Source organism: Heteronotia binoei, chromosome 13 (genome assembly GCF_032191835.1).
Source record: "Heteronotia binoei isolate CCM8104 ecotype False Entrance Well chromosome 13, APGP_CSIRO_Hbin_v1, whole genome shotgun sequence".
In the NCBI taxonomy this organism is placed as follows: domain Eukaryota; kingdom Metazoa; phylum Chordata; class Lepidosauria; order Squamata; family Gekkonidae; genus Heteronotia; species Heteronotia binoei.
This window is the reverse complement of record NC_083235.1, coordinates 37,891,820-37,919,387: the sequence shown is the minus strand read 5'-3', so window position 1 is coordinate 37,919,387 and position 27,568 is coordinate 37,891,820. Positions and strand designations below refer to the sequence as shown.

Genomic DNA, 27,568 nt, shown 5'->3' with positions numbered 1-27,568 from the left:
GATGATGATGGAAGATAGCAAGGGAGGCCTGTCTGTGGCTTCCATAAATCATGAGAGAAGCGTCAAGACCCAGAAGGTGGGCTTAGCCTGGCTGAGGTGTGCAGCTCTCAGAGTGCAGCTCTCAGAGTGCATCCTGCAGCAGGGTGCATGCTCCCCTCTTCCTGAGGCCAGCATCTCCTAAGCATGTTGAAGATCCAGCAACTCGGAGCAAGAGGCAAAAGGCCCCCTTCAGCTGTAGAACAGCATCCTGCTTTGGTGTGCCAACTTCAGGCTATGAAATTCCAAGGCCTAGCAGGCATGTGATGCTGCACAGCTTACCCTCCACAGCTGCCAGAGTCTCCAAGGGAAATGATCACTGTGCTTGGACATCAGTTGCACTTCTGGAAGATCTCCAGATCCCACCTGGAGGCTGGCAACTTTACGAGATCCACTGCTGCCACCACCACCTTCTTACTGTGTCAAGATGACCACGTGACTTGGGATTTCCTTCGCTTCCTTCTCCTTTCTCCTTGGCGGGGGGTGGGGAGTGAGGAAAAAACAGCCAATCTGTCTTTTCTCTCATCTCTAATTGTTTGCTTGGAACTGGAGCTCTAACAACCGAGCACAGAGCTATACAAAAATTACTTTGTTTTGGGGAGGGGGTTATTGGTGGGGGGCCTCCCAATCTACAAACGTGTCTCTGGGCCCCACCAAACTTTAAATCGTGGCTACAGCCCTGCTCATTGTGTGCTTATTATCTGGCATCTGAAATCACTCCACTTTCCAAGATATAAGGACCAATCCAAGCATTCCAATTCCTAATTAGGGTCTGTCTGAAAGAAAATAAATCCAGATAGGAACAGAGAAGTCCATTTTTTAAAATGCTTTTCAAAATAAGCCAAAATAATTTTCTTAATGTATACTGTACTTGTCAGAAGAATCCATCCTTCCACCCTGCCTCCCTCCCTCCAAAGAAGTTCTTGCACACAAAAGCTCGCACTTGAAATAAAACGGTCTTAAGTTTAACCAACATGAGCTCAACACCTCTTGGTCAGAGCTCTGAGTCTGTTCCCAACAAAATTCTCTTGAGTTTACCTCTTGAGGCTTTAGTACAGTTTCTGCCCCATCTCCTTCTGATCTCCCCCGCCCCCCATCCAGTGAGGGAGGGCAATAAGCTGCTTATTACCCATTCTGTAAATTTGTGTTGCAATGTTTTAAGATTGCGGTTTAAAAAAAGCAAGAGCCAGATCAACAAAAGGCATGCAACAGCTGAGATGCAATGAAAGCCCAGAATACTCCCTCATGAAGATTAGGTATCCTAGGTGCAGAAACGTATCTTAGATTTAAGAGCTGTATATGGCTACAGCATGCCCACCCTGTCTTTAAAAGCATTTCACACATTCTAAGACAGAAAATACTTCTTTTTTCCACTGGAAAAATTGAAAACAAGGGGCTTCAGGGAAAAGGTCTTCACATCTCTAGAAATGTTGGTACCAACTAGCATAATGAGTTATTGGGTATGATAGGATGTGATCACTACATGAGAGCTCTCACCTACATGTTAGCAATGGTTCTTAATAAGTTGTACCGTTAACCCTCCGTATTTAACAGACTCTAAATGTTTGTATATTTTTGATAAATAAGGCTGTTTACACACCTGGTACAAATACTGAAGCCTACTTTGGCTATTACTGAAACTAGACAAGCCATCATAAGACTGTATGCACTCTTCTCATGTGGGATGGTTGCTACCTCTCCAGGCTGGAGTTATGAATATTCAAATCTCCACTCACTTGTGAGGCTCACTCTCAGCCTAGCCTACTTTTCAAGACTGTTTGAGATGACAGACAGGATAACCCCTCATACAAACACCAGCTCTCTACAGCAAGAGAGATAAAAATGAAATCCAGCCATTCTGCTTAATGTAAACCAAGATATATTCTTAAATTCAAGCAAGTGCAATTAGATTACCCAATACTCCTATACATTTTACATAATTCAGTAGCAATGTAACTATCTTAAATATGAGATTTTTTAAAAACTTTGTGAGCTCAAACATACCACTTCTAAATAAATGTACCGGTACATACAACTGTTATACTACCTGCAATGGCAAACCTTGCTTTCATTTTTCATAGCTGTATAGCCGTACAGTGTGACTAGATTTTTATATTTGTAAACTTTTATAATAGCTTTCTTTTCTATTATGATCATGGCTACACTACTGTGCACTGAGTTGGGACTTCAAACTATAGAAGCCAGCGCTTGGATTCCTGCCATCAAATATCAGCTACACCTTTATTTTCGATCCCCTCCAAATAGTCTCATCACTTCTTTACTTGCGGACCCATTTGTTTCTAAATGGTCCCAATCAATACTAGGAAAATCAGATCTCTAGGTATTGATATAGACTCCTTGGCCAACTCTAACAAAGCCTATGTATTTTGAACAATCCGAAGGAGAATATGGGATACTGACCTGCAACTAATAAACAATGGAGAAGGAAGGACTTGTACCCCCCCCTTTTGGGGTCTTTATTTCCCACAAAAGTCCACAGCTCAGTACTTTTCCAACTTAGTAATCCCTTTGCAACGCAGAGCTCTTATGCTAGCTAAATATATTTCCCTCAGCTGTGGTTACAGGCAGATATAAGGGTATTCCGTATGAGACAAGGCTCTGCAGGTATTGTTATAGAGAACTGGATTCAGTACAACATATCCTCTTACACTGCCTGTTTTTCACTCAGATGTGTATACATTTGATCAGTCCTCTTCCAACTTTTTAAGGTTGAGCCTAATAGAGGTATTGAATTTTTGCTAGCAAACAAATTATTTGAAATCACTGAGCAAGTGGCAGAGTTCTTGGCATATGTCTTGTGGGAGAAAGAAAAAGAGGAATAGATAGGAAGGGGAAGAGTGAATGGGAGAAAGCAGATCCATAAATCATTTAATTATGCTTCCCGATTGTTAAGTTCTTATTGTATTGTTTTAATCTTTGTATTATCTCAGATCATTGTGTTTTATTATTCCTTTTATTCCTCATATTATGTAGAGCCACAAAAAGCTGTATTCATATTGTCTTTTATATTGTCACACCATATTGCATTGTTTTCCTTGGTTTGCCATTAAAAGTTACTGGAAATGGCTACACTACTACTGAAGATGTATGCCTGATGGGATACTGGTAGTGTAGACTCAAGTATAAAAATTAAATGTTATCAAGTACAACTTACTGTAGATGCCATAAACCAAACAAGAGCAGTTGCTCAAGGAAATCTAGAAAGATTTAAGTATTGTTGTTCTGTGTTAAAATCTCATAAAAAGCTACTGCTTGCAGCAATGAATCACAGAGTTCCTCATCTCGCCTTGGCTTGTTTGTAGACAACAGGTTTTGGTAACTTAGCACTCTGTCTCTTGGAAAATTCACACGAGGCTGAGCTACTGTAACAGATTCTAAGAGAAGCTGTTTTACAAGATCTATGCCACTAGTCCGTGATTCTCCCACCATCAACCCAAAGTGTTTTCCTACAAAAATTCGGGCCATGCTTAGCACTTTATGCTGGCCCTCTTGTGCAAGTGTTTTATGTAACAAGGCATACAGCATAGCTTCCACTGTACGAAGATGCAACGTCACTGAAAACAGATTTGCATTCAAAATAGAAAGTCCATTTTTTTCCAAAACATAAAAATCTGCTTCAGGAAGTCTGGATACTACAGAAGAAATCTGAAAAATACAATGCATCAAAAATCATAATGTATATATACATCTGTAACTACATCACTTTTCATTCAGCAGAGGTAGTCACCTACAGAAAGTACATCTTGGAGTGAACTCAAATTTAGCTTTGCCATCTGCATGGTAGAAGAAAATCTGAGTTTTCTGGTTCAAACATCAAGGTACCTATGAGGAATATTTAACTGTGCCTACCAGCCTTTTTCATGGTATCCCAAAGGTTACTAGCCCCTAAAAGCATGCATATTAGGAAAACTCTGGTAGATCTTTCTCCCTCACTTGACAGCGCCCTAAAATCAAGCTATAGATTGATTTGGATTCTGAGCGCTAATAAGTGATTAGACCTCCAATATGCAAAAGCTAAACACCTTCTTAAAAAGCCAAACTGCAAATGGACGTTTTTACAGAACTCCCCCCCCCAAAAAAACACTAACTTTCCACTTTATTTTCCTCCAACTCCTGTATAAATTCCAATGAAAGGACAATCAGATAAAATTAACACATCTAATCCTACTGTTTTAGATACAGTCCATAGACTCAGCTAGTTACCTGCATATGACAAAGAACCATACTGTTCCTGGAATAGATACTTACAAACATAAGCTGCTGTCCATCAAAATGTGACTTACCTCTTCCAGATAAACTGATGGCACATAGGTTCCTTTCATAAACACTGCGCACTCTTGCTGCTGCCAGTCATGAACAGTTAAGTCTCTGTTAACATGAGCCCATGCAATTTTGCATGTGCTGAAAACAACAGATACAATACTACTGGCGCTCTGAAAGAGATTATGGGAAAGGTTCAGCATACATTATTTGGTACGAGTCATGAAACTTCCCAGAATTAGAGGCACAGAACTCAAGGAAACATATCTAGAATTTGGATTAATCTAGGAAGATTATAAACACTAATGTGTGATCTAGATGTATGACTATATGAGAAAACACAGGCTTGTATATCTTAGCATTTAACCTTTGAAGTGAGATGGGGTCTATGCACTGAAAGACTATGCAAGAATGGCCCCACTGGTATGACTAGTCTACTATGGCAAATGTTGCAAGACCTACTTAAACAGGCATTTGCAGGCATCTGGCCCTGCACTCCAATCAAAATCAGGCCTAACTATGATGTTTGTCAGAAAAATATAGATTGGCCTGGACACAGACAGCTTCAGTACTAATTCTGCATGGCCAAAGAAGGTTTTTTCAAACAGCAGCCACTATATGCATAGTGTGCTGCTTTTGAAAAGGCAGAGTTTCAAAAGCAGTTTTTGATACAGCGTTGGAGGTCTAATAATTACATCAAAAATTATATTGTGCATGTCTGTTCTCTTTGAATCCCAGCCATGGTATATAATCTTGCTGGACAGATCAACCTAACAAATAATGCATTAAAAGCCCTGCGACCCAACCCTGTTCATACTGTCTTTGAAGAAAGTCTCGGTAATGCAGTAGGATTTTCTATCATATATGCAAAGAACTGCAGCCTTAATATTTGTTATATGAAAAAAGTATTGTTCTTAAAAGAATACCTTCAATCTCTTGATTTCTATTTCTGGCTTGATATATTTCATTATGGATGAAGCTTTTCTCTCTTTCTTTTCTTTTGCAAGGGGGTTAAGAATAAAGTCACATACTTTAACAACTGTTTTATATTGAAAGAGAGGCACTTGCAGTAAACTCTGTAAATCCTGAAATGGCCCATGCTTATTTCTGTACTCTATTATATTAATGGACTTTCTCCCTCGCAAGAGTTTCACAACAGAAAGTTCTTCCGCAGTTGCAAAATTGAGTTGCTGTAGAACAGCAGATTTCTGTTCAGAGGAAAACAAATCATCTATTGATGGTTCTGGTTCCCTAAAGTTCTCAGGAGCAGATGGAGAATCAGCTGAGTCCTGCCGTGCAACAGATGTTGACTTCTGACACCACAGAAGATACAATGGTTGCAGCCGAGATGAACCTAAAGGCAGCTGGAGAAAACCTTTCCTACCTGGGGGGGAGGGGAGTGGAATCAGATGTCAGTCACATGCAGCTTGTTGCCAGTAACAAACAGTTAATACATCCACTGAATCCCACGTATCACTTCACACAGAAAATTTTCCAAGATCACACAATACAGTTTTACTGTCAGAAGCTAATTTCTAAACTACGGTAATCTCTGAATCTTTAAACTAATCTCTGAATCTTTTGCGGTGTCTGTTCATCTTTAAATTTCCCATATTCTTCCTAACAATAATTTAGCCGATAAACCCTCTTCCCTCACAGTACTCTGGAGATGAAAGAAGCTACACCTACCAAACTTCTCTCTGCTCCTCAAGTTAATAATGGCATGGGCAAAAACATGATTCAGGCTGAGATCTGAGAAAACGTTTTGCACTGTCTTGCCATTTTATTCACCTGAAGTAGGCCTGCTCCACCCATAACCTCCTGCACTGCAACAGCAGGAGACAAAATTATTTTACTCATCCAATCACCTTTCCAGAACAACTTGTCTGCCAAAGAACTCCTGCACTTTTTTTGCTATGAAAGCCCTAAGTACCAAAGAGGATGCCGAGATATCTTCAAGGGCATTTGCTCAGTTTATGCAAAGCATTGGCCAGGCCAGTTGGTTCAGAGGGTTAGGAGGCCTGAGTAAATGTAGCTAAAACTTCCCTGCAGCTGAAAGTGCAGGAGAAAATCAGTGAGGGTAGGCAATATAAGAGAAGCTTATATACCAACACTGATCTTATCAGGGAAGAGCTACTGATAAGGTTCTTTGGAACATTTCCCTCCCTGAGGTCTTCCAGAAGTATGAAAATCCCTGCCCTAGATGAACTGATATAGGAACAAGCAACAGGGTTCTGTAGCTACCTACACCACCTTATTGCTTGTTCAGATCCCAGTTCATCTAAGGTAGTGATTTCTGTACTTATGGAAATCACATCAGTTGCTCTCAGAGCCGCACTAAGAGCCTCAGGCCTACCACCTTGACACGGGACTGTAATAACAACACGGATGATGTGCAGCCAACTCATGGAACCTGCATGCTGGCAAGAAAGGTGGGGCAAGAAAGCCACCTGGTAATGCAGAAGACAGCACGTGTCCTCATATGTTGTTTTTGTTACTACAGACACGTTGGTAGTAGCACACAACACCTTGTCTCTGGAGTAGGCCTCCATCCATCTCCAAGCTGACAACACAACACCCCCTCGTAATTTCTAGGCAAGCCACTTTATATAAGTGGGATACAAGGGCAAAATGAGTTCATGAGTAATACCAGATGTTCCAAGGTTAGCTACCTGGGTAGCGCCTTCTTTGAAAGACATGCTCAACATCAGATTTCTAGGTTATTACTTCAACTAACCACTCGTCAATCTTTTAATACAAGCCCTTTTCTCCGTCTTTTAACAAGGAGGCACCAACTTTGTACACTGTACTACCATAAATACACGACTCTCTGACACTAACAAAAGGGACGGAGGAAAAAAGTCTCCTCGCACCATAACCACAAACACAACGCCACTCTACCTCTCAGCACGAGACCGGCAAGCCCTTTGAAGCTCATCTTCGCCCATTTCTATGCAGCGCAACGCTTTTTGCTGCCTCCCTTGTCCTCGAAGAGAAGGTTCCGACATTCAGAACAAGGAAGAATAGTTCCGGCTTGTAAGAACGAACGAGCTCCCTCCAGTGGTCTTTAGGCGAAAACCGTTCGCGCTTTCAGTTTGATCTCCAGGATCCCTTTCAGTATTGGAAGGTTTCACTCTCGAAAGCTGATATCCTGAAAAACTTGCAGATCTCTAAGGTGCTACTGGACTCGAATCTAAGTCTTTTATTTCTGCTGCTTACAATTAGGGAGGCAAGAGGTAACTCAGACCCTTTTTATTTGCTGTCATCTGCATTTTGAAGCCATTTATTTTCATCTTGCAGGAAAATAGGAATAATAGAAATGCTTGTCCACATCATAACTGAAATAACATGCTTGTTCTAGTATAAGACTAGAAATATTGTTTTTATTTATTGGGTTGGGTGATCTCTATTGTACACTACTAGAATGAATACATTCACATTCAACAGTGCTGGCTTTGGTTTGGGTTGGAGTCTTGAACGAGGCTGGAAGCTGGCATCTTAACCAGGTTTACCTTTGCTGCAGCTTGAAGTGATATATGTGCACGCATAGTGTTTTCTTTCAACACAGACTGTAAGAATTTCACATGCTTTAGACACAGGGATGCTGTTAGTTAAAAAAAACATGGATATGGCTCCTCAGTGATCTCACCTTCCTGACTAACATTTTCAATTCTTTGTTTGTATTTTAGGTCTATTTTGTTTTACTGGTGTATGTTTTTTGTGGGGGAACTGGTTTTAAAATGTGATTTTTATCATGTATGTTTTAATCATGTATTAGCTGCCTTGGTAGTCCTTGTACAGGCAGAAACGGGGAGGGATATACATTCTATAAATAATATAGTAATTCCAGATTAATCCATGCAAAAATAAAAGGATTCAGAAGCATATTACTATTAAGGAAGAGAGCAATTTGAGCAATGCTAATAATGAAGGGGGGCACAGCAGATCTCATTTGGTCTCTCATACTAGATGTGCACTTTTTAAACAATAACATCAATCTACCTCTGTGTGCAGCGTGCACAGAAATTTAATGCACTCTGCTCCAAAGTCCATGGGATGTACTGACAATCATGTCTTCACTTTTAATGGATAGCTTGCAGGTTGCTTTATTTTATTTAAACAGAATATACAACAGCCTCTAAAATGCCATATTACAGAAAGAGAAATTTTATTTCTTCTGCCCTTGCAAAAAAAAAAAATTCCCCTGTATTTGTCTATTTACCTATATCCACACTTCCTTCAATGTGAGGGACAGTAACTGGCATAGCGAGCGTTATGACAGAAAGGGAATTTGAACTCATGGCTCCCTAATCACACCTACATGGAGTCACCTTATATGGAGTCAGGCCTTTGGTCTACTCTGACTGGCAGCAGTCCTGCAGGGTCATAAACACACATGATCTCACAGCCTTATAATGGTCATCAGACCATCTAAGCCAGTATTGTCTACTCAGACTGGCAGCAGCTCAGAAGTCTGTCACATCACTTACCACCTTGTCCTTTTTAAATTGGAGATGCTGGAGATGGAATCTGGGACCTTCTGCATGCAAAACCAGGGTCTACCCCCAACTGGTCTATCAAGGCCAGTCTTTGCCTAACACTCTAACCACGTATAAAAATGTACATGAGAATCCTAAGAGCCAAGCAAATCTCAGGTAGGTAAAAGATCAGTAACAAAAAAAAGAAATTGACATTAGTACATATTGCAATATATTTCATGTATATGTTGAACAGAGAGTACACACACACCAGGTGCATATATCACTGCAAAGACCAGACACTTTCAAATCCGCATAGTCCAGAGCCCAGAATAAGAAGTGAATGGAATCAAAAGGTACCATACCTTATAGATCTGACATCTAGGACTGGTTTAGGTAAGGCTGGATTCCCAAACACACTTATGAGGAAGTAAGTCCCACTGACCTCAGTTGGACTGGCTTCTGAATAAACATGTTTAGGATTAAAGTGTTAGTAGTGCGAACCTATGCAAGTTTTCTAAGAGGTAAGAATTCCAGAGAAGTGGCAGCATTAGTCTGTCACAGCTAAATTAAGCAGCAGCATCTCGAAGGACTAACAACATAAACTTTTTAAATGAGACCATCTGTAGGAACTGAAAGTTATGCTAGAATAAAATCTGGTTGTCTTTAAGGTGCTACTTGACTCCTATTTTAATTCTATTTGGAGGTAAGCCATTGTTGCCTTGGAGACAACAGCAGGCATGGAGGGCTAGGAGGAGAACTTTCCTCAGGCTCTCCCCACCCCTTTCCCACTGAAGGAAAAAAGCAGAACCAGATGCTGCAGGACCTGGAAAGGTACCCCAATGAGAGAGCTCCACCCTCAAAATATTGGGCTGCTGAGAATTAGCCCCTATAGCAGGGGTGGCCAACGGTAGCTCTCCAGATGTTTTTTGCCTACAACTCCCATCAGCCCCAGCCATTGGCCATGCTGGCTGGGGCTGTTGAAAGTTGTAAGCAAAAACATCTGGAGAGCTACTGTTGGCCACCCCTGCAATAGGATGGCAGATTTTCCCATAGCAAGACAGCAACAGACTCATGGGAGGGTACCTTAATGTCCCACCAGTGCTGCCCCTCCCCTCCACCACTGCTAAGGCAGGTGAGACTGCTCAGAGCTTCGGCATACACATCTGGAGGGCTGGAGAGTAGAATGTCTGAAAATCTATCTCCCCTTCCACAACTCAGGACTTTCATCTGCTGCCTGTTGAGGAAAAGCATAGCAAAAAGATTTGTACAGCAACCCGTGCTAGGCAGCTCTGTAAACAACTTTGTTCCCATGTGCTTATAAGCTAGTTTTAAGTAAGTTACCACTGACAGAAACCTCTGGTTGTGAAGTGTGCATGTGTGTATTATATATTGTATATAAATGTACCCCAACAGAAACATTATTGCGTTTTAAACATTATAACAATGAAGAGTGTGTTGGGGCAAAATGCTTTTTGGTTTATATTGTTTTATATTTGTTACATAATTTTTTAAAAATATACATAATTGTGATATGCAACCCCTTTTTCATTTCTGTCCCCCCTTCACATGCTTACTGTTTTCCCAGACACGGTCTTTCAAGGCAACCAAGCTCTGAGCTCCAGGAGCACCTTTCTTAGTTATCGAGGCAGAGGTGGAACTAGCGTGCTCTGCTGCCTTATTATTATTTCCATGCCAACCTCGCCGCAGCACCGCCAGTCAGAAGGCCAGCGTGGCTGCTGCTCTCCATGCAGTCGTCCCTCCCCGGGCTGCAAGGCCGCTGGCCCTTCGCAGCCCCGAGGAAGAGTCTGTCTCGGCGAGCAGCAGCCGAAGACGGTCCAGGGGGCGGGCACGTGGAGGCCGGGGATGCCGCCCTCCTCTCGGGAGCAGCTTCCCTCCGATAGCTAGTGCTATGGCTTCTTCTTCCTCGGCCAGAGGCAAGCGCATGGCTGTGTGATTGAAGGCCGATGACCTGTGATGTTCCATCTGTCTGGAAGTGTGCATGTGTGTATTTGTATCTTTAAGAAATGTTTATTCTTTTAGTGAAAACATCAGGCATCAGAAGAGTGGAAAGACAAGCCCCGCCCCCTCTTCCTCCACATAAGGAAACATTTCTAAAACAAAATAAAAGAAACTGAAAGTTATTTGGATCTCTGTCTCCCTGAAGCCATGGCTACTGCAGCTGATCCTTTTAAAAATCTGCAAGATGAACTGACCTGCTGCCTTTGTCTGGAATATTTTAAGCATCCTGTATCAGTTAAAAAATGCTCCCACAGCTTCTGTAAAGAATGCATCACACAGCACTGCAAGAAGAAAGGGACCAAGGCCTCCTGTCCCACATGCAGGCAGGACTTTTATCCGAATAATCTGATGGAAAATAGATCACTGGCCAATATACTGGAAATTGTCCAGCAGATTAACGAGAGCCCACGAGCATGGGGAAGGGAGCCTGAAAACTGTCAGGAGCTGTTGCAACTCTTCTGCAGAGATGACCAAGAAGCCAGGGCATCCCAGAATCTGAAGCTGTCCGCTGGATGTCTTCTGAGTCAGCTCAAGGTATGTTTCTTCTCCATCAGAACCATGCTTGCAGATGAGAATTTGTCGCTGGGTGGCTTCAGCATCAAGTGATGGCTTGCAAGCGGAACAGAGGGATCAGGGGATCCTTAGTAGAGGTCCAATTTTGAGCAGAAAAGCAGCCAGAACAAAAAAGTGTACAGCATCCTCTTCTCTGGCCATTGCTCTGTTCGCTGATTTTCACTTGAGGATTCTTATATTTTAGTTATTTAGAAATCTTTTGTGCCACCTCTTCAAGGATCAGAGCCAGATTAACAACTAGGCCAAGTAGGCACCGGCCTATGGGCCCCCACACCTTTAGGGGCCCCGGGCCACTCCCCCCCTAGTTTTTCTCCTACTTGCCCTCCCAGCCTGTACACACAGCCAGCAACTGAGCCACTCTTTGCCTGAATTGCCTGGTGTGGCTACTGCTGGCATTGTTGCCAAGTTTGCCTCCCTCTGCCTCTTCCCCACAGCTTTGTCAAAGGGGCTTTTAAGAAGGTGCTTGCAAGCTGTAGCAGGGGCCATGGGCAATGGGGCAGGGGCTCAGATTCTGAGGTAATTTGTGAGGCCCCACCCCGAAATTTTGACTGCCAAAAGGCCTCCACAGGGTTTAATCCTGCCTATGTCCACGGCAATTTACAAAATAAGCTCCCTTCTACAGCAGCACCATTGCCCCTGCCTTGACCCCTGCTGTGGTCACTCTGCTCCCAATGCATACTGGAGGGCTTTTTACAAAAATACATAATAGCTATATAATTAAAATGGTCTATTGTAACAGGTTTCCAGTTTTTAGGTTTCATTTGTCTTCAGGTCTTTCTTGGTTGTGGATTTATAAGTAAAAAGAGAGAGAAAGGTACAGGCTGCACATTTTTCCTTGTAACTTCTCAACAAAAAGGGTAAGACATGTGTTTGAGGAGGCAAGGGAGGCATGGCAAAAACTTCTCAAGGATAGTTTGTCGCCACTGTGGATGCCTCTCCACTTGCAGCAGTGACAAAAAGTACAGGGAGAACAGTTTTGGTGTGAAAGCAGTCCACATTTTGGTAATGGGCTTGCTCCCTGGGCTAGATCCCTGAGCCTCCGTAAAGTGTGCCCATTCCCTCCTGACCACGAATGGGTTCTACCTCAGGTACACGGGTCAAAATGAGAGGCATATAGGTTTCAATTTCAATCAATCACAACATTTGAGAGATGGGAGTATGTATAATGCAAGGAAACAAATTTAGAATGAGTAGTTCAAAAAATTGTACACAAAGATTTTGTAATGTAGAAGCAAAACAAGAATAAGTTTTAAATGTAACTTCTGAAATATAAATGTATAAAAAAGTGAATCTTAAGCAGAAATATCTGCTCTCTCACTGTTACACTGAATAGGTAGAGGTGACAAAAACATATAATACCAAATATGTAGTAAAGATGAAAACAAAAATATAGATGTAAAACAATTAGTTATGGAATTTGAAATAAAAAATATTGTATATAAATGTACCCCAACAGAAACATTACTGCGTTTTAAAAATTATAACAATGAAGAGAGTGTTGGGGCAAAATGCCTTTTGATTTATATTGTTTTATATTTGTTAAATAATTTTAAAAAATATACATAATTGTGATATGCAACCTCTTTTTCATTTCTGTCCCCCTTCACCTGCTCACTGTTTTCCCAGACACGGTCTTTCAAGGCAACCAGGCTCTGAGCTCCAGGAGCACCTTTCTTAGTTATCGAGGCAGAGGTGGAACTAGCGTGCTCTGCTGCCTTATTATTATTTCCCCGCCAACCTCGCCGCAGCACCGCCAGCCAGAAGGCCAGCGTGGCTGCTGCTCTCCATGCAGTCGTCCCTCCCCGGGCTGCAAGGCCGCTGGCCCTTCGCAGCCCCGGAGGAAGAGTCTGTCTCGGCGAGCAGCAGCCGAGGGCGGTCCAGGGGGCGGGCACGTGGAGCCCGGGGATGCCGCCCTCCTCTCGGGAGCAGCCTCCCTCTGACAGCCGGTGCTATGGCTTCTTCTTCCTCGGCCGGAGGCAAGCGCATGGCCGTGTGGTTGAAGGCCGACGACCTGCGATGTTCCATCTGCCTGGAGCTGCTGGTCAGCCCGGCTACGCTGCTCTGCGGCCACAGCTTCTGCCTGGTCTGCCTGCAGCAGTGGGCGGAGGCCAAGGCGCGGGAGGGCCGAGAGCGCAGCTGCCCCAACTGCCAGCGCACCTTCCTCAAGAGGCTGCCCGACCGCAACGTCTTGCTGGAGCTCCTGCTGGAGCAGTACCGGCGCGCCGCCTCCGACGGCGCACTTCCTCGGGCAAGGTCGCCTCCCCCGGCGCGCTTCTCGCAGCAGCCCGCCGCAAGCAGCAAGCGACAGACGCAGGTGTGGGGATGGGCCAAGTGGCGGTTTGTCAGGGCCCGCTTGAGACAGGTCGAGGTTCTAATGCCTGCTTAAAATCATGCATGATGCAAGGAAAAGAGGTGTATTACTATCACTCTCGCGTCAAACGTATTTACACTGAAAATGTAAATACAAAACCTGGATAGTCCAAGCTAGTTATATCTTGCAACAGGGTCTCTATGCAGAGGTAGGCAACAGTGAACCCACCTCTGTACCTGTCTTACCTTGAAAAGCTGGCTTTTCCTAATGGGGTCACCATAAGTTGACTGTGAGGTGACTGCACAAAATAAAATTTAACTCTGCATGCATTATAAAGATGAGTGCTCAAAGAAAAATTATAATGTAGGTAACATCTGGGTTGTTGGGTTGTTGTTGTTTTTTGGCGCTATCCTGGCTTAAGATGAGAAATTTAACTCTTTTTTTTTCTTACTTTAGAGGCCCTAACCTAAGCTATCCAGTTGATCCCTAAATGTGGCTCTGATACTTGGGTGTCTGTAATGGTTATGTTTGGTGCATAACGTTAAAACACCCATCCAAGGACAATTACACTTACAGGAATCCATTGTATATTTTAATGCTCAAAGTGACAATTGGTGCAAATGCAGAGCCCTTGCCCAGATAATATTTCTGAATTACCTCGTCTACTGTGCAGCTTTTAAAGATTTACTTGTTTCTATTATGACCTAATAATTAGGAAATTAGTCTCATTTGAGTGTCAATTGTCGTTGAAACAATTTCCCTGTATCTTTTTCCCTTTGGGGAGAAAAGCTTGGGGGAGGCAATATCATTCTAAACTGATGTTTTCAGGTTAGCCATGTTAGTCTGTAGTATAGTAGAACAATATTCATATCTGGTAGCACATTAAAGACAACAACATTTTCCAGATGGTAAACTTTTGTGAGTCAAAGCTTGCTTCAACAGATATTTGTTGTCTGACAAAGTGAGTTTTTACTCACAAAAACTGGAAAATTTTGTTGATCATTAAGGTGCTACTGGATTCGAATTTTATGCTAAGCAGAGCCACACTTTTCTATGAACATTTAAGTCAATGGGATTTAGGAGGATGTAACTCCATTTATGAGTAAACACCCTCTTTCCCCTTCATTTAACTTAAAGCCACCTACAGCTGCCTCTCATTGGGGCAAAAATGAGGGAGGAGGACCATGAAAGAACTACATGTTTGTTCCCCGGGCTAAATTCTGAGCTTCCCTGCTTTCATGGGCTCATGATACAGCCACAAAATTTCAACTGCCTCCCCCCCCCCCCCCCCCCCGTGTATATAACTTGGGTTTGGAAGCTACACAGGGTTGTCCCTGGTTAGTATTTGGATGGGAAACCACAAGGAATACCAGGGTCTCTATGAAGAGGCAGGCAATGGCCGATCACCTCTGAACAACTCTTTTTAAAGAAAACCCTCACGGTCGCCATAAGTTGGCGGTGATTCAAGATCACTCTCCCCCAATAACTCGGAACCTGTTTGGGCTGTTGCTCATCCCCCAGAGAATACATCACTGCCACTTGATAGTGGAGGTTGGACTATGTTATGCATCAGTGATTATTAGGGGAGTGGGAGAAAGCCAGTCATCTGCATTTTCCTGCCACTCAAACCATGAGGTGTTGCTGTTGGGAAGAAAGCAACACATTGCTTACTACTTACTTTTTCTACCTTACTAGCACCCTTTCTTTCGGTCAGGAGCTGGAGGCAACCTCAGTGACACCATTCCTGAATGGGAGCGTGTCTGCCAGGCTGAAAGGAATCTCTAAATCTTTCTTGTACTAGCTTTGCCCTAGGTGGGACTGCCCATAAAGGAAGTCACATGGGAATTGGCATTAACCATGTCAAAAGCAGCCCAGCTGCATTGCTGTTCCCTTTGAAAGACAAAGATGTGCTGTGGTGACTGCTCTGTTCCGTACTGCTTATGCCTGAGGAGAAGAGCTGGACCTGTCTGTCATCAAATGGCAGGAGGACAAAGAGACAATGACAGCATAGCCAGGAGGATTTGGCCACTTAGCTTCTAGGCTGGAGATAGTCTGACCGATCTTCATTCCCAGCTAGAGTAATTGGCCATTGTTGGTTTAAATATTTCTAATGTTTAAATGGAATATTTCTAATGTTTAAGTACTATCACTTATTGCTCGGATTCTGTAACATTTTTAATATGAGGCAGTTGCTTGAATGACCTGTATACATCTCTGACGAAGTAAAATCCAGTGAAATTGAAAGAAATTCCAAATAAATAAGACTGGTGAATAAAATTTATATATTTCTTCCTTTTTAGAATGAGGTAAAAATAAGCGAAATCCCTTCACAAGTCATCATGTTATGCAATGCAATCCCCAACATGGTGAAGAACAGGACTGAAATGAAGGTTGGTACATAAAACTGGTATGACCAATTTGGTATCTACTGATTTCTGCAATGTAGACTGTAGCTGTTTTACTGTGAAGATGTTCACAGTTCTAGTCCTGTCTCCCCTCTCTCACACACCCACCACTCTGCTGGTGTGGTCAGTCATAGGAAGATTTCATTTTTTTGCATTCAAGCTGCTGTTTGATCTCTCTGGGAAAACTCACATGCTTTATCTTTCTCCTACCCATACATCAATACTTTATACATTCTATAAAGGTTATTTCCTCTGTAGAACCAAGTGGTGAAGTTTGTACATGGGCTATATTATGTTAGCCTGCAAATAGAAGACAAAGGACCTAATTACATACCACAAAATCCTCAGGTCAGATATGTGCTTTGAGTTCACTGCTGGCAGGTGCGTGAGGGCCCAATTTGGATCAGGGCCCAATTTGGATGCAGCAAGGGCAGAGAGGTCTTATCCCCACTACCACAATTTTCTTTTCCTGAAATAATTCTAAATCACACTATGTGTTCTGCAAGAACTGATAGATTACGTGTAAATTTCCCTGACAGAGCAAATAGCAGCTTCAGGGCAGTTTCAGATCAGGAAAATGGTGTGGGAGGGAGGCTGTAGACCCCATCTTCCTGTGAGCAGAGGTTCTTGTCTAAGTTTGACTTCTACATACCTGCAGTACATGTATAATTGTAAGTCCTTATGGTTGACCCAGACTGGACCTGAGGATTTGTAAGGTATTGTTAGGCCTTAACATGGAGGGGTGTAATGAGTTCAGCCTGGTTAAGGCCAGCTAAACAGTGAGGTGAGGCAGTAGATTTGGGGAGGAGGGTAGCAGCTTGTACCACCAACTAAACCTTGTTTCCCTCACTTCACATGCTCAGTAGGGCTTCCTGAACTCTCAGCTTGCCATGGTGTGTTTAAAGACACCTGGAGAATGATGAAGGAAGGAGCATTAGCTGCTCTGAGCCTAGGGTGAGGTGGGGTATGGATAAGAAACAGTTTTAGATCAGGGAGCTGTCTGTGAGGCCAGGCCTTCATAGGTAGGCCTTGTTTGTTTACTATCATCCAAGGCTTGTGCTTACAGTCTCCTAACCTTAAACAACTTCTTACCATGAACAGCAGTCTACATAACAGGCACACAAACTCAGCGACCGGACCCTGCAGCAAACCTAGATGCCAACTCTGCCCCCATGTATTATTATAGCAGTATTACCATCTGAACTTACCAACTGCTTATTCTCCAGTGTGATGTATGCTATTATATATCAGCTATGCAAAAGAATAAATGTATGCAGATCCAACATTAAGAATCACAATATTCAAAAACCAGTGGGAGAAAAATTTAGTTTGCAAATAGAAGACAAAGGATCCAATCACATACCACAAAATCATGCTGGGCTGAAATTTACCAATCTTCAACAAAAGAACTTCAGAGGGAGAGGGAGCTGTCTGTAAGCAGCTAGACTGGAATTCATTATGTTTCATACTGCCTCTTTCTTCCTGTGGCTTAAACAGGGATTTGGGATTTAAATCTCACTGTTGGCCTACCTATGTGTTATGTGTCTTTGTGTCTTCTTCAGGTCTGAATTGAGAGTTCCATGCTGGGAGTTTAATTTGCAAGTGCTTGGGGACCTAATTCAGACTGGGCTCCTGTATGCCTGGGGATTAAGTTCCCAGCATGGAAATCATGATGAACATCTGGTCATCTGAATCTGGGGAGGCCAGAGGAAAACATAGATTCTGTAAATGTTAACTGTCTTAGCAAAACCTACAACTTCCTACCCTGTGGTCAACAGAGCTATGCAATACTGTGAGGATCCCTTGAGTGCATGTGAAGAAGTGGACTCTAGTCTATAAAAGTGCATGCTGGGATAAAAAGTGAATCTTTAAGAAACTGCTAGATTCCTGTCTACTTTTCTCCATGAGGAAGAAACAGCAGATGAAAGCAATAAGCTGATTGTGAGATAGCTGAAGTTGCTTTCTAGGGCCTTTTAGTTTTGAAGTGACAGAAGCCCTCTTAGGGTACTGAGTGTTCACTGGTGGGTCACCAGTGGTGGAATGCAAGAGGAAAAGTTGTGCGGGAATTGTTAAACCACTGGGGCAGGGTGGGGGGGGGAGAGATACAAATTCAAAAATTTCAAGTATTTATTCAGTCTTCCCAACCTCACTAACCTCAATCACTTTCACTTTCCCATAGGATTATGTATCTCGGATTAAAACCTCAGTTACAGAAGACTTCACTTTGATGAAGAAGTACATTAATGAACAGGAGCAAATGGTGCTGAAGGCTCTTGACAAAGAAGATAGAGTGTCTGAACAAAAAACAGATGCAGTGGTTCAGCTGCTGACAGAAAGAGTCAACAAGCTTTCAGAGTTGCAAAGTAATCCTGAAGAAATGCTGAAGGTAAAAAAATCAAAACCCTTTGACTCTGTCCAGATGTATACCACCTGTGGTTTGGCACTACAGAAGTGCCCTTGGAAATGCAACTTCCACGCCTTCTTCTTCCCACTGCGCACAGAAATGGAGATCCTGGGGGACAAAGGATCTCCAAGAACAGCATGAAGGAGGTCTGCCGCAAGAAGCCGGGGGAAATCAGTGAAAATGCCCCACCCCCAGAAATTCTCTGCAGGATCCACGTTTATTGTGATGTGCAAGTCAAATGAAACAACAACCTGTTTGTTCTCGTTCCTTCAACCCACAATTAAAATATTGATTAGGTTAAGTTTTTAAAATGGTATTTGTTATGCTGCTTTGCTCCCGAGTGGGCCCCCAAAGCAAGCTTAGAAGAAAAATATCAGTTAAAACCATTTAAATCTAACAAAACATGTAATCAAACACATAAAGGGATGAGGGAGGAATGAACATGTGAGCCAGGGGACTTTCAAAGTTCATTTTGGTAAACCCCCCTCCCAAAAATCCCAGTTGGTTGAAAGCTGCCTAAGTGAACAGTGCTGTCTGCATGCTTAGCTGGAATTAAGACCAACTGATCCACATGGCTTCTGATTAAACTTGCACAGAATCTGGCCATTCATCAAGAATACTATGCATACTTAGTACTTTATAAACAAACTTGGGATGGTCTACATAGCCTGTTCAAGGCCTGACTTCTAGTCCTATAGATTCACAGGAGCAGTTATCCTATCAACTTCAGTTGAATGACTCTTTGAAAGCTCCCACTCAGAGTTTATGGCATTTTCTGGACTGTAGCTGCCTTCTGGGATCATTGTTGTGGTAGTTCCAGTATATGTTTTCTTCACACACACACTGTGTTCCCTCTGTTCACACTCTCATTGTGGATTGGTTTTCCTTTTCCTTTTTTTTTTCTTGGCACATACACTGAAGTGTTTCAGCAGCCTCTGCACTGAAAGCCTGGACTTCCTTGGTGGTCTCCCATTCAAATATTAACCAGAGCCAATGCTGCTCAGCTTCCAAGATATGATGAGATCAGGCTATCAGGTCAGGGTCATTTATACTAGACTTCTTTAATTTGATCGTGTAATTGCTATTACTGTTCTCTGGAAGGATTTGGACAACCCATGGCAAACTTATGTATAGAGAAGGTTTCCCCCCTATTTATAAAATTTCAGTGTTGCACCCTGAATCTGAATCTTCCTAAATACACCATCATCTGAAATCTTCGTTGGAACTGTTGCTAGCTGTTTGTCCTTTCTTTGATTTTTTTAGAATGTCTCATCAGAACAAGCAGTTTATGTGGGTTCATGTACTGCAGCTGATGAAGTTACACTGGATGTTCGGAAGATTGATAGTATTGCATATGCCGTAAAGAAGCTGAAAAGATCATTGAAAATACCATTGTTGGAGAACTATCCTGAACAGATGCTACAAGGTGGGTAAGGGATGAATATGAGCTTTTTTAAAAGACAGCCATACATTGACAAAGCTATTCAGCTTTATAAATAGTACTAAAGATATAAAGCAGCTTTTGGATTGGGGAAAATACTAAGAATATAAAAACTGCTGGGTGGATCAGAACCAGTTACACATTCTGTCCAACAACAGTGGCCTATCAAATATTTTGAGAAGGGGAAAAAACTGAACATGATAGAGAATTCTCCTGGTTTTGCCCCTATTATACTTACAACACAATTACAAGTAATGAATTTTGCTTCATTTTGTGAATCTTTACAAAGATAAAATTATGTGTTAGCAGGCACATGCGCAATTTGAGTTGGGATACCCAGTGGGCTTCAAGAACATTCAAATCTGTAATCTGATGCATATTCAAGAGTTCATTCTGTTGAGATAGGATTGGAATTCCAAGCCAGGAAATTCATAATTCAACTCTTATCAGCCATTAATTTATTAGATGGCTTTAGCGGTCCACTGTTCCTGAAGCCTTAATTCTCTGCCCACCAACATGATGTAGAGGATGGTGTGTTGGATTTAAACTGGAGAGCCCTGGTTCAAACTCTTGCTTTGGAGGGCCTTGATCCAGCCCTGTCCCCAGTGTAACCTACAGCATGGCTTTTGTAGGAACATAAAATGAGCCTACCATATCTACATGCCATGAGCTCCTTGCTCAGTCAGTGTAAAAAATTGATATCATTAGTAATTATAGTGGGGCTGATCACAATCAATCAGATAATTCCATGCTTAAAGGATTGCAGGATATGTCATCGTCATCCCTGTAAACAGATTGAGCCCGAGTGATCCAAATAGTAAATATGGTTCCTTGGAAAAAGTTACTAAGAATCAAGGTTTGAGTCTCCTATTTATTTTAAATGACAAACAAACTCTGAGTGATGTCTGTCCCTTTGTGCTGCAGTAGATTTATTAAAACTGCCAGCTTGAATCAATAGAGTAACCAATTCAAGCTTTAGTTGGTTAAGAGATCAATATTAATTGGTGGGGCTGTGGACACTCATTTATTTTGTCGGGGTTATTTTGTTCGAGTATGTTCATGTAATGACAAAATAAAACCCTAAAAATGTCCCTGTCTTTAAAGATCCAGGTGGGCAGCCATGTTGGTCTGAAGCAGTAGAACAAAGCAGGAGTCAAGCAGCACCTTTAAGACCAACCGAGTTTTATTCAGAACGTAAAGCTTTTGTGTGCTAAAAGCACACTTCTTCACACACCTTATCCCCTCGTCTGAAGAAGTGTGCTTTTAGCACACGAACGCTTACGTTCTGAATAAAACTTTGTCGGTATTAAAGGTGCTGCTTGACTCCTGCCCTGTCTTTAAACTTTGAGTGAAACCTTTTATTATTAACAAGCATTAAATTGTTTATTCCATTGCCTAATAATTCTTGCAGTATCTCAAAGCAGCACCTATACTGAGGTTGCTGATCTTTATATATACTGGGAAACTACAGCATTTGTTCCACATCTGGCTGTTTTGAGAACATATGAGTAATTGCAGACGTGGGTGATAGTGGTGAATGAGAACTTGGCATTTATATAACATCACTGGATTCAAAGTACTCTACATCAGGGGTGGCCAAGGGTAGCTCTCCAGATGTTTTTACCTACAACTCCCATCAGCTCCAGCTAGCATGGCCAATGGCTGGGGCTGATGGGAGTTGTAGGCAAAAAAACATCTGGAGAGCTACCCTTGACCACCCCTGCTCTACAAAGATTATCTCATTAATCCTTACAATCATGATCACCAGCTGGAAGCCTCAGAATCATAAACTGGTTCCCTGGGAAATATCAGCTTTTTGCTCTGAAATGTGTGGTGAAATAGAGGGGGTAGTAGTGGGACTTCTTGGCAGTCCATTTTGGAGTCTGTTTATGAGACTCTGGTCCATCTCCTCCCACTTCCTTCTTAAAACCAGTTGTTGATCAGGGCCTCACAACAATCCCCTGAAGTAAGTTGGTGTCAAAGCTCCCTCCAAGCTGCAAAGTCTTGGGAGCAAAAATTCTACGTTGTGAGCTACTGCATAATTTTTTTTGTTCTGGGGCCATTTTTCCTGAGCGATAATGAAAATGTTTGAGCCGGAAGCTAAAAAACTTTGAGCTAGCTCATGCTAACTCAGCTTAGAGGGAACACTGGTTGGTGTTATTATCTTCATACTGCAAGGCCTCCAAACAAGAGTTTGAACCAGAGCTCCTTAGTTCAAGTCAATATATTCATATATTGAGAAACTGACTTGCTTAAAGCCACTTAACGTTCTTTTTGGTAGAAGTAAAGTTTGAATGAGAGACTCTCTGAGGGCTGGTGTTGTCTTACTGCCTAACTATGGTTTGACACCACAGGAACAAACTTTGTGAATACATGGTTTCCATCTCTCCCCTCCTGTGTGCTTGGCTTACAAGCTATGGTTTACCAATTCAGATGTAACAACATGTAACTAATGAAATAAAAACATGTGAGGGGAGGAAAGAAAGCACCTATGCATAATGTTCATTCCCATGGCACCAAATCATGGTTCACCATCATGTGTGAATCAGCCCTCAGAAGCTTCCCTGTTTTTGTCTGTCATGAAATCACAAAGTAGCTTTAAGCAAATCTCTTCGTCTTCTATAGCACCAAGTAGTGCTTTGGTGTCTGTTGTTGTGTTGCAGTAATTTTAATCATGATGATCCCAGATCAGTGAAATAGTAATTACATGATATGACCTGTAAAAGGGCTGACAACTCCAGGATGGGAAATTCCTGGAGATTTCAAGTAGAGCCTGAGTAGGTCAGGGGAGGGACTTAGTGGGGTATAAAGTAATAGAGTCCAAAGGTACCATTTTCTAATCTGGAGATCAGTTATAATACTGGGAGATCTCCAGGCCCCACCTAGAAGTTGTCAACCCTACCTATTCAGACAAGTTCCTGGTCTCAATAGTGAACTGAGTTCTTCTTTGCTACAGAGCCTTCTCCAGGAGTCAACTACACCAATGACATCTTGATGGAGCTGGAAGAATGCACAGTTGCCTCCTCCAGCAGCTCTTGTAGGTAGCTTATTATAGAGAGCTAAATCTCTTCTTTGGCTACTGTTGCTCTTGCCTGCTTGGCCCTTGAACAGTAATTGCACTGCAGTCTTTAAATTCAAGCTTCTACATAAGTCTTGAATCTTATGTGCCTACCAGTGGCAGATATGTTTCTTAGCAAATTCCTCGGTTCCTCCTTAGACACAGTACTGAGAGACTAAGATTTAAACTCTCTTACCTTACAGGTACAAACCTCATGAGGAAGCCTAACATAAACCACTAAGCCACAGTGCAAATGTATGATGTGGTTAATAAAAAAACATACACAGCTGCAGTGTCAGGGCTGCAAAATATCCAGGTGGACATTGCATTTATGACAGTTATAATTTTGTGTTGATCATGCCCCAGAACTACTTTCAGAAATATATTTTCATTTTGACATCCTGTCCCAGTCCAAGGCTATGCATAAAACACAGAGAATCTGTGAAAGCAAAACAAACCTTTATCTCTGAAAGGGTGATAACGGAACATGCAACAGCCTTCAAGAAAGAAGGTTGCCAACTAGCCTGAAGAACAATGTTCTATACCTTTAATGTGTAGAAAGTGGCAAGTGAAGCTTTTTATGTCATGGAAGTAAATAACCTGAAATCTGATGAATAACATCCAATTCAACCTATATTAAAGCAGTAGAGTATTTTTTTTCCAAGCCTGTTGACAATCCTATCTGGAAATACAGGCCAGTAAAAAAAAAGGCTTCTGGCATATCACCAAGGGGATGATGAACTGAGCAAGCAAACAGGTGTTGAGCCTGTTTTCCTACTTATCAGTCCATCAGCCAGGACTGCACATGAGAATCTTTACCAAAAGGTTAAATTCCCCTGGTGAATTGCCCAGGATAGGGAGTAAGAGGATGGATTTGTTCCTCCCACCCTGCAAACAACTGACTGGGATTATTTTAATTCTGAATAAGTTTATGCGTGCAGGTGTTTGCTAAATCAAATGTATGCTTACTAGACAGTGGTGCTGGCTCCCAATCCTAGAGATTCAGGTCTGCTTTCTACAATACACTGTACAAAACATACATATTTTGCATACACACTTTTCTCATAAAAAATACAGAGACCTGGAGAGCTGATGCTTCCCCAATGGCCACCTCTCTGTGGACCATTTAAGATATTATCCAGACCCACGGAAGCCACAACTACAATGTAGCTGGGATACCACTGTAATGATTGATCCACCCACAGAAGTGCTTAATAAGCAAGGAAAGGCCTTTACCACTGCCATGATGCACGATCTCTCTTGTTAGGATGTAGATTTTGGGTTAGGGCCTGTGAAACAAGGACCAGCCATGTTTAAATTTAAATGTTACCTCAGTTGTGCAGACCCACTCATAGAAAAGCAGCAGCCTTGCGGCTAGAACAATATTAATAGGAACCCTGAATTTTGCCAAGAGAAGGAGTTCTTTAAACTCACATCCTCTGTTAAATGCCATGAAGAGTCCCCCAGGGAGTGAACGTAGAATCAGAACTGAACATTGCAGTTGTTCTGTGGCAGCACATTCCTATTGTCTCTTAATTTAAGGATCTCTCACTTTCCTTTCAATGGAATAAAATGTATAATGAGATGATTATTTTGTTGATTAGCCCAGCCTCAAGCTACACATGAGAAAACTAGTGGCTGTCCTTCATCAGTGGAATGTGACAGAGACAGGTCAATGCCAATTATTTCAAGTCAGTTTTCTCCGTGTAAGTATCTAGATCAATGTGTACGTAATACAGTAATGTTAAAAAGTATGAACATTCAGAACACAGACTTCAGACAAGACTTTAACAGGGGTGTTGTGTTGGTTCTGTGAGATTTCAATCTTGTGCCCACTGTGCCATCAATTCAGTCAACCTGATCCAGTTGTGCCAGCTGAAAAGTCACACTTTGTTTGAATTTGCTTTGAATCTTACAAATAGAACATATACCACAGGTTCAGTTTTTAAATGTTTCTCTGTGGGTTGATTTATATCTAATAGAGTTTTAGGTATTTATGTATGTAAGCATTCTTAAAACTGGGCGAGGTGTGGTTTGGTACTAAACGATTTCCTAGCCACAGAAATACCTTAATATTCCACATAGCTGCAGGTAGAACAACACATTGGGTTGGAGCTGCTTTATGCTGAAGGAGGCTGGTTGCCCTGTAGAAATGTTCTGCCCTACATAAGAACATAAGAGAAGCCATGTTGGATCAGGCCAATGGCCCACCCAGTCCAACACTCTGTGTCACACAGTGGCCAAAAAACCCAGGCACCGTCAGAAGGTCCATCATTGGGGCCAGGACACTAGAAACCCTCCCACTGTGCCCCCCAAGCACCAAGAATACAGAGCATCACTGCCCCAGACAGAGTTCCAACAATGCCCTGTGGCTAATAGCCACTGGTGGACCCTTATTTGAGTGGAGTGATGGTCCTCAACCCATCAAGTGCTACATAGAATTACTGCCTCAAATGGTATCCCCATGCTGAGCACTCTATTTTTATCAGTTACCCCTTGTCCACACAATTAGCTGTTAGGAACAGTAAAACACACAATATGGTGATGTCACTTCATGGAGTAAGTGATCCAACAACTAACAGAAGTGGGGCCATTATGGGAATATGGGGTTTCTTGCAAGCAACTCTGTGTTCCATGGTACATGCCATTCCAGTGTCCAGTGCAGTAGGTTTGGGATGAATTGTGAATTTTACCACACAAAACCAACCATTAGTGACAGAATAGTGATGAAAATATGGTGTTTCCCTGCCTCTTAAAGACATATTTATCTGGCTAACTGTGAATGATAGTCTTTCTATTAGGCAGCCTCACTACCCAAAGCAGAATAACACACCTTCTGTAACTTGATGTTGTTTTATATTGTTAAAACAATGTAAGCTGATTGTCATTAACTGAACAATGAGAGAAATTATGTCATGTCTTCTGGACAGAGCAATTTGTCCAATGGAGAAGGCAAGTTTCACTTACTTGTAACTGTTGTTCATTGAGTGTTTTCCTGCGCAAGCACACACAGTCATTGTAACATAGAAGAAAGTAGGAGTCCAGTAGCACCTTGAAGACCAACAACGTTTTATTCAGACTGTAAGTTTTCACATGCATGAATACTTCATCAGACAATAGAATGGGATATAGTGAGCAGAGCTACATATAGCTGGTGGGCAGTGGTTAAGAATACAAAGTGGTAAAAAGTTAGAATCCAATGGTAAAAAAGTGAAATTAGCAAACTGAAACAACATTTGTGGTAAAAACAATTTTTATTATTCTACAACATATTATCACTATTTCAATTACTTTCCTCAAATAAGAATCAATATGTTGCATCACCTTTTCCACCTCCCCATCCCCATTTTCAAGACTTCCGCGCTGTTACTTACAATATAACAAACAATAAAGGTAATTTAGCATTTTAAGAAACTGTTTAAAAAGAAGGGGGGAAAAGGAACTTATATTTCTTTATGGTTACTACCTCATTTGATTAAAAATCCCAATATAATACTAAATTAAGTCATATTATCTATCTTATTATAATCCTTTAAGAAAGAACAAGATATATTCTCATACTGGATTGACATGACGTGAAATAATTTGTGATTGATGAAGAAAGAGTGGGATGCAAATATTGAGAGAGAGGTGTAAAATGTGTATGCTAAGAGTGAAGATTTAATGGCTGAATTTGTTTTAAATCCTGTAAATGTCTCTTTTTAAAAACTCTTGGATCAGAACACTTTTGTATGTTTAATCTAGGGGCGGCTGATGTGACATTTGATCTTGAGAGAATCCATAACAACCTGAAACTCACAGAAGATAAAAGGAGAGTGACTGTGTCCCAGTCTTCATGTCAATATGAGCGCACCCCAAAGAGATTCCGCATCAGCCAGGTGATGGGCTCTCCAGGTTTCTCTGAAGGGTGCCATTACTGGGAAGTGAGCACCAAAGACAGTACTGGGTGGGCCATTGGCGTGGCTGTTGGAAAAATTGGCAGTCATGATCAGCTAGGGAGAACTGAGCTATCCTGGTGCATAGAATGGTCAAATAAACTCTCTGCATGGCACAACGGACAAGAAACTCAAATTAGTAAAGAGAAACCTCTCCGGGTTGGCACCTTTCTTGAAATTCCTGAAAACTGCTTATCATTTTATTCTTGCTCTGATAAGGAAACTTGCTTACATAAGTTTAAAATCAAAACAGACAGTCCCATTTACCCAGCTTTTTGGATCTATGGTGTGCAGCCGGGTGGTTTTTTAACTATATGCAATATTAAGAGGAACTAGGGTATAGCTAGAATTCCACAGTCTAGTTGGAGGGCACATGCCAGAGCTACTTTGATGAGGCTAAGCAGGTTTGGGGTCTTACTGATGCCTGGATTACAGATGTTTTAGGAATCCTGTATAAGCTGCCATGAGCACTATGAAGAACGGAAGCTGGATATATGTGCCATATATACATAGTATCTGTGCTACCAATGTATATTGCTTTAATACCATTTTAAACTTTTATTACTCCCACCCCACCCCCAGCATCCTAGGAATCGTAGTTTTGTGAGGGTGCTTTTCTGTTGT

General features: G+C 42.0%; 2 protein-coding genes across 2 annotated transcripts; one reads left to right on the top strand and one right to left on the bottom strand.

The window, feature by feature from the left end:
- Positions 1 to 1,898: 1,898 nt before the first annotated feature.
- On the bottom strand, positions 1,899 to 7,359 carry TEFM (transcription elongation factor, mitochondrial). The gene is made up of 4 exons (XM_060252944.1): positions 7,219 to 7,359; positions 5,244 to 5,701; positions 4,341 to 4,490; positions 1,899 to 3,702 (listed from the first exon to the last, which is right to left on the bottom strand). The coding sequence occupies exons 1-4, from the start codon at positions 7,253 to 7,255 to the stop codon at positions 3,265 to 3,267; spliced, it is 1,083 nt and encodes a 360-aa protein (XP_060108927.1). The 5' UTR covers positions 7,256 to 7,359; the 3' UTR covers positions 1,899 to 3,264.
- Positions 7,360 to 10,896: 3,537 nt separating this feature from the next.
- On the top strand, positions 10,897 to 27,507 carry RNF135 (ring finger protein 135). The gene is made up of 7 exons (XM_060253087.1): positions 10,897 to 11,351; positions 16,002 to 16,091; positions 18,286 to 18,492; positions 19,774 to 19,936; positions 22,908 to 22,988; positions 24,614 to 24,715; positions 26,754 to 27,507. Exons 1-7 carry the CDS (start codon positions 10,965 to 10,967, stop codon positions 27,278 to 27,280), a joined length of 1,557 nt encoding a protein of 518 aa, XP_060109070.1. The 5' UTR covers positions 10,897 to 10,964; the 3' UTR covers positions 27,281 to 27,507.
- The last annotated feature ends 61 nt before the right edge of the window (positions 27,508 to 27,568 follow it).